Below are 7,380 nucleotides of genomic sequence, written 5' to 3' on the forward strand. Positions count from 1 at the left end.
GGTAATTAATTCATTATTCAAAAATAGATGAGTGATACATATTGTTGGGAAATTGAAATCCAACTCTAACATGATTAATTAATTAAAAAGTGAGATTGAGGAGATAAATTGAATGGATCAGATATATCACTACTATTTGGTTTGTCCATTCAAATCGAATCCAACTTAAGTAAATTCCTGTTTGGTATTAAAGTTGGACATGTATACCTTAAAAGTTAAAGCAACGAAGTGTTTTGGTAAACATTATTTGCTATAACTTAGAAACTAAGTTGATTTGATCCACCACTTATATAATGAAAAACCTATAATATTTTTGCTGTTTTTATCAAAATTATTATTTTAAAATCATATTTACTATATACTATTAATTTTTATTTTATAAAAAAAGATTTTTTCTATAGCAACTATACCTTAAAGTTACAATACTTTAATACTAAACATGACTTAAGAGTGGACTAATTTAGACTAGATCGTGAATCCCCTATGTGTAGCGTCGATGTTGCAAATCAAAGGCATACTTTGGAGTAATTTGTTATGAAAGATTAAAGACTTTGCTTCTTTCAAATCTGTATATAATAATGGCAACCAAGTAGAAAACAACATTACAATTTTCTACAACAATTTTCACATAAACTCTCACCGTAGTCCAAACAAAGCTCATAGTAATATTGCATTTACTACACCATGCAAAAAAGAAAAAACTGAACACAAGAACCGTGCAAGATGGTCCACCATAAAAGATGTTGCAATTTTTGCTTCTTATAGCTTCCAATATATACCCAATCTATGCAAGATGCCAGCTACTACTCCCCAGAATGTGATTTCGGCAAATATCACATACAAGAGGGTCCCTAGCCTCTCTGAGTTCCAGACATGGATAAACAAATGATTTTGGATCCAATTAACCTGATAAAATTGTAGGTTTTGCATATTGATTAGATCTGTTTTAATGAAGTTTAACCATTAAAATTAAGAGAAATATAAAACATTACTAATACTTACAAGTGTGTTATCTGGGTTCTTATAGTACCATCCATTTACAAATCCTGCTAGGATACCTTGTGCTCCAAGCACGAAAACAAGCATCGCATTCATCCCAATCCATTTCAGGAATAAAAATGGAGTTCGTAATTCCCAAACATCCATCTGTTCATTTAAAACGCTGCTTGGATTAGTTATTCTTAAGATCAGTGGTAATTGAAAGCCTAATTTGTCGGATTTGTTAGAAGTAATACCAGAACATATAATGCAGAGAATACAATACCAGCCGCACCAGCTGTGAAACATACATAGCTGAAGCTGTACAGCTGCTTGTTAATAGGAATAGCTGCAAATAAAACAAAGGTGAAATTTCAATTTTAGCAACAAAAATTGAGCCTAAAGTATTCAAACACATGATTAAGAAAGCTCACCATTTGTAAAATGAAGAATGGTGGCTATTATAAGTAAGCCAAACCCCATCGAGACCCAGTGCTTGAGCCTCGCAGAGTGACCCTGGCAAAGACCCCCACATTAGTATGAATTAAAACTGCACATAGTGCAGAGTAAATGTAACATCATGAATTTCTGACCTTGAAATGAATCAAAACATGTCCATAGTGAATACCAATTGTGCCAGAGAGAATAGCTGAGATTGTACTAGACAAGATGTTACAAAATGAAAAACAATAATTAGGTTCTTATTTGGCTTGAAATAAAGTTCACACAAGCAGTGTAGATGATTGAATAATAAACCTCAATAAGCCTTCAGGTTCAAATGGAGCGCGGCACCAACTTGGAGCATCCTCGCGCAGAGGGCCAGAATTTGGAGAACTAAGCGTGCAAGCCTACAATTTTATATTATGATTTTTATCATTAGCAAGTTAGATAGCTAAACAAATTATGAAGCAATGACATCAATAATCGGAACAAACCAATGACATTAATAATCGGAACAAACCTCTAATCGCGACCAAACAGGGTCAGAGTACAGATGGTTTATGCCCCAAAGCTCTCTATCAACATAACCAACGGCGTTACATGCAGGACCTAAGTGTCCTCTCATCCCACATTTAACCTGAAAATGTCAAATTGAAATTTAAAAGTAGCAGTATATAACTATTCATTTTGCATTGAACTTTTGGCACATTACTTACGATGTATTTCTTAACTCCATGATCGCTGTGTTCCGAAAAACTCCAATTTGGGACATATAGTGAGTATGTTGTGATAATGTATATGACAAATGCGATGAATCCTCCAATCCTAAATCCCAGATTGATAATTAATTACAAAATGTAAATATGTAATAATACAAATTAATTTTCTGCATGGTTTTTGTTTATTTTGGTTACCATTGCCACTGATATGCAGTGAAAATTGAGAGGTGCCGAGGTTCCAGGACATTAGGTCTTCTCTTGGTGGTTAAGGTCTCAATTAGAGCAACGACTACGTACACTAATGCTATTCTCTGCTTGCAACAAGTAACAATAAACTCAAAAGCAATGTCAGTTATTTTTATGTAGGCTTAATTTTATTATTATTGAGCTATATATAGAGTGCCATGTTGACGTCAGCATAAAATCTTATATAGATTTGCACTTTCAAGGTCGTGTCTGCAGAAAGTCCATAGCTGAGCTGTTCATAAATATATAGTAAAAGGTTGGTAGAAAAACCTGGAGAATGCCACACCATCGAATGTGCTTCATGTCAACTCCGTATGAGAGAGCATCAGGGGCGTGTGAGTATCCTCCTGAACCAATCCAACTCCCACATTATCTTTAGTCTTCCTAATTTTCTCATTATTTATTTGCCATCCAAATGTCTCTTTCACTCCCAAAAAAAAAAAATTATTATAACTATGCTACTGTTAATCTCTAGTCCAAAGGTGGGCACAAATCTAGCCGGACTTATTGTTATATTATACTTAAATTCATTGAAAATCTGAACCCAACCAACAAATAGTTTCGAGTTGAATTGGTTAAGTAGGACCCTAGATTTAATTGATGAAAAAGCTTATTTCCCCAAATTAATAAGGATAAAACTAGTGGCCGAGGGACAAGCAGGATAGCTCCCCCCCTAATTTAAAAATTTCAGAAGATATTTTCTTTTTAATTCAGTTACATTATAAATTTGACTCCATAACTAATTAAACACATTTAATTTAAGTTCAAGATATTTTAAATAAATTCAAGTTTAAAATTTATTTTAGAAATCACATAAATCCAGTTCGATTTGATTTTCTTACTACGCCATCAGTTTTTTTAACTTTATGCCAAAAAAAAAAAAATATCAATAGTACCGAAACTCTCTCCAAGTGATGGCAGTTAGGGTCAGCAAGCGCCTGACCATGGCTTATACAGGCCGGGATTTTTCATAGCCCGGATATTTTAAAAAATAATAATTTTTTTGCTATGGAAGCGGTAGTGTTTATGAGTCAATCCTCCGAAATCATTAGTCAGCATGCTTTCTCAACTTTTCAAGCACTTGAAAGTTTCTTTATAATATCTGAGCGAATTAATTGTATTATCCATACTAACCAATTGATGAATGACACATCATTTGAGATAAATTTTTTAAATAATAAATTTAGAATATTTAATACTACTCTTCATTTTAATTTGACATGTATACAACGTACGTACTGAAATTTGATTGCTTAGCCACTATTTCACTTAGCTCCCTCAACTTCATATAACAATTTTAAAATATTTTTTAATAGTTAGACTTTTTTTAAAATTTTTAAATGAGAAAAGGACACCTACACCCTACAGTAATAGAGACCCTTAAATTTTTAGTAAAAGAACATCAAGACCCTATTTTGACTATAATTCCTTTTGACTCTATTAATTCAAAAAAATTAACTCAAATGTTTTAAAAAATAGAAATATAATATTAAAATAAATATATAAAATTTTAAATTATTTTCAATATTATATAAAAATAATTTTTATATTATTAATACATGAGATATATTTTATTAATTTTAAAATCTGTTTAGCCCAAAGATTTATTTAAATTTTTTTATAATAAATACAAATATATTATTAAAATAAATATAATAATTTACGTTTTAAAAATTATTTTATTTATAAAATATTATAATATTATTAGTCTACTAGATAAATTAAAATATTAAAATTATATTTGTATTTATTGAAAAACTTTAAAGTCAATTTTTTATTCCTATCTACAAATGATATTATATTCAAAATGAGGTCTTGGCGTTGCTTATTGAAAACTTGGGGTCTATTTGACTATTTTTCCAAACCTTAGGGTGTGGATGTCTTTTTTCCTTTTTAAATTGTTTTCATGGGCTATTCGATTGGTTTTCTTTTTTTAATTATAAATAGTGCATTTAGAATAAAAAATAAGTGATATTATGTTTATTGAGTTGGAGTACAATAAAACATTTCTATAGTAATATTCTATATAGGAAAAAAAAAACTCCATTTAGTGAAAAAAGATAATGGTCCTAATTTTTGGGCAAACTTATAAATAAAAATAAATTTCACATTACAATAAATTATATTTATTCTAGATCTTGTCTTAAGGAGCTTGTCTCTATGTAGTAATAATTATCTCTATATTGTAAAAATATGTGTTGTGTTAGATTAAATGAACTTGCCTCTACCTAGTACACTTAGGTAATGAGAGAAAATTATTAAAGAGATTGCTAATATTTAGAGATTTTAAAGTTGATTTTGCATATTTCTAATAATAGTACATAGATACATGTACTAACTTTTTGATATATTTGATTTGACATTCTCTATTAATAAGTTATTAATGTAATAGTGCATACTTATATATTCTTACTATAAGGATAATTAAATCAAAAAAATAATTTTTGTAGTTACAACTTTATTAAGTTACAACCCCTTCATAGTAATAAATTAGTTTGGTTTCAACATTATGACCACAAAGATGTTTTATTGTACTTAATTTATATCTTTATTGATGTGTTATTAATAGAATTTTACTATTAGAATTATAAATATTAAATTTAATAATAACTATTACTTGAGTCACATTAGTTCGAATACAAATTAAGTATCCTAATTAAATAAACATAATATTTTTGATAAAAAAAATTGTATTTGGAAAATGAAAAATTAAAATTTAAGATTAATAACCAAGCCCAGGCCCAGCTTCAAGTTTTCAATGTAGGCAAGCCCAGGAACAGGCCGTTCCGGGCTGGCTTTTTTGCCATTTCCATCTCTCTGCTTCACTGAGTACTGAGTAGTGCTCTGCAACTCCGCCACAAACCTAAATTGTCACTCCCCTCCTCTGGATTTTGACTTTTCGCTTTTACTTTTAAATTAGTTTATTATTTTTTTTAAAATTTTAATATTATTTATTAATGGCTTATTCCACAATTTTTATTCTAAATAATATGGCATGGTTATCAACTATCTAGTTTGGATGATTTTTAAAATTTTTTTAATGTAATTTATTGTACAATTTTTTAATGCATATATTGAGTGCTGCCCCGGATAATTTTTGTTTTTCTTTTTAAGAAATTTTTGAATATATATGTAATTACTCTTATTTGACAATACTTATGAACAAAATTGGATTTCACATCACTTATAAGACAATCTATGTATCACAAATATAAATGCAGTATTACTTGTAAAATTACTTTTGACTTTGTCATTACCTTGCAAGATAATTCCCCAAAATAGAAGCTTCAGCGTCCTAAAAATTATCTTCTTAACTGCACCATTGATCTTAGGAACTTTCTGCAATATTAAGATAAACTATATAAATTTGTTAACTTCTCTGCATGACTGACCAGAATTTATCTGCATCATTTTCTTTCTCAATAATATTAAAATAACCGCGAGTCATTAATTAACTGAAGAAAGAGACGGAAAATTAAAGAAATAAGTAGATTGAAAAATAATAAATTAAGAGGAAGTATTGGGACCTTGAGAGCGAGTGCGATTGCAACCCCAACAATGAAGAGAAAGAATGGCATCACAAAGTCAGCCAGCGTGCAGCCATTCCATGGCGAGTGATCAATGCGTGCATATGCACCCCCAGCATCGTCTACTAATATCATCAACTGCGTATATACCCACTAGAATTTAACTGCATCTCTCATAGTTTTTTTCCTCCAATGATTGGTATATAGGCCGAAAGATCAAACAATTTTACTTAGTGAACCACTGGTGTGGGAGGTGAAAAGATAAAGAATCAATTTAAATTTGTTCATTTAAAAATAACAAAAAATTAAAAAAATTAAAAAAAACTCTTAATCTCTGACACACGTAACATATCTGTATTGAGTTGAAAAATTTTTCAATGCAACTAACTAATAAAATGATGACATACTTTTTGTTAATATATATGTTATGATTCTATTAGCAGATTGTTGTTTATTTATTTCAATTACAAAAAAGGTTTGAAATGGGACGAGAGACCTCCTTCAATAAACAACAAACCTGCCCTTACTACTACTATTCAATCTCGCGTGATTATTTCCGGCCAGCCGAACTACGCACATAAAAAAATAAAAAATAAAAATAAAGGTTACGCATATGTTAAGAAACTCACCACAACAGTAAGACCTCTAAATGCATCCAAGGTTGCAACTCTCTTACTCTTCTGCTGCAGAAGCTGTTGCAGCTGCAGCTCTCCTTTCTGTTCATCCTGCACTTCACTCCTCTCCAGCCCTTTCTCCTTGTTTATGCCATTTTCACTGTCTTTACCATCGTCTTGTTCTTGTTCAACAAGTTGGGTACGCCCTAACCCTTCTTCCACTATCCTAAGATCAGCCATAATAATACTTGATGCTCAAACCTTAAATTAACTGATAAGCTTATAATGTGTGGTGATAATAAGGATATATAGTGGCAGTGACAGCAGTTTGACACATATAGAAGAGCAATAGAGACAAGAAAATGATCGGACGGCCGACATTAATTGGTTGGCTTCTCAATGGCAATAACCCACAACTGTGGATGTGAGACAAATTAGAAATATACTACTAGGATTCGAACAAATCAAAGGCCAATACATTAAGACAGATAAGTAGTCCAGGATTCCATTGTGGGTGGCCAGTAATCGTCAAGTTGGATGCTTTTGTTGATTTATTTGAATTATATTTACTTTGACTACTAATTGTAGCCGGTTTTTTTTATTTGGCCTTTCAACTTATTAGGAATGTCATGTAGCGGCATCGTTGCCCTGCCGTTATGCCTTTCCTTTAATTACAATATAACTACTGATCATTAATAATAAAAGAAATTATTGAATCTCTTATTAGAGTAGTTTCCTATGGGGAAATTTTGATTTTTTAGAATTGGCTGAATTGAGTGAAGCTATTGGCACCCCTTCATTATTCTTGTAAAATCCATTTTCTAATAGAATTATAGTTAAAGACAAAGAAGAATT

General features: G+C 30.7%; 1 protein-coding gene across 8 annotated transcripts; it reads right to left on the minus strand.

The window, feature by feature from the left end:
- Positions 1–528: 528 nt before the first annotated feature.
- LOC102629734 (uncharacterized) lies at positions 529–6,900 on the minus strand. 8 transcript variants are annotated; one of them, XM_052442961.1, is made up of 13 exons: positions 6,541–6,856; positions 5,912–6,064; positions 5,642–5,741; positions 2,655–2,731; positions 2,334–2,449; positions 2,136–2,244; positions 1,940–2,056; positions 1,735–1,826; positions 1,572–1,638; positions 1,413–1,494; positions 1,236–1,327; positions 1,003–1,146; positions 529–906 (listed from the first exon to the last, which is right to left on the minus strand). In XM_052442961.1, the coding sequence occupies exons 1-13, from the start codon at positions 6,763–6,765 to the stop codon at positions 760–762; spliced, it is 1,521 nt and encodes a 506-aa protein (XP_052298921.1). In that variant the 5' UTR covers positions 6,766–6,856; the 3' UTR covers positions 529–759. The 8 variants fall into 8 exon arrangements, with proteins under 8 accessions (XP_052298921.1, XP_052298922.1, XP_015389871.1 ...); XM_052442962.1 differs by having other exon boundaries at positions 5,912–6,049; positions 6,541–6,837; XM_015534385.3 differs by having other exon boundaries at positions 5,642–5,723; positions 6,541–6,837.
- Positions 6,901–7,380: the final 480 nt, after the last annotated feature.

Source organism: Citrus sinensis, chromosome 6 (assembly GCF_022201045.2).
Source record: "Citrus sinensis cultivar Valencia sweet orange chromosome 6, DVS_A1.0, whole genome shotgun sequence".
NCBI lineage: Eukaryota > Viridiplantae > Streptophyta > Magnoliopsida > Sapindales > Rutaceae > Citrus > Citrus sinensis.

What these genes read in the sequence shown, in the direction of transcription:
- LOC102629734 (XM_052442961.1), bottom strand. Translation starts at nt 6,765, where the DNA reads ATGGCTGATCTTAGGATAGTGGAAGAAGGGTTAGGGCGTACCCAACTT. An exon ending in TTGGGGAATTATCTTGCAAG is followed by an intron (nt 2,732 to 5,641) that starts GTAATGACAAAG and finishes GGATTGGTTCAG; the next exon opens with GAGGATACTCACACGCCCCT. An exon ending in ATGTTTTGATTCATTTCAAG is followed by an intron (nt 1,495 to 1,571) that starts GTCAGAAATTCA and finishes GGTCTTTGCCAG; the next exon opens with GGTCACTCTGCGAGGCTCAA.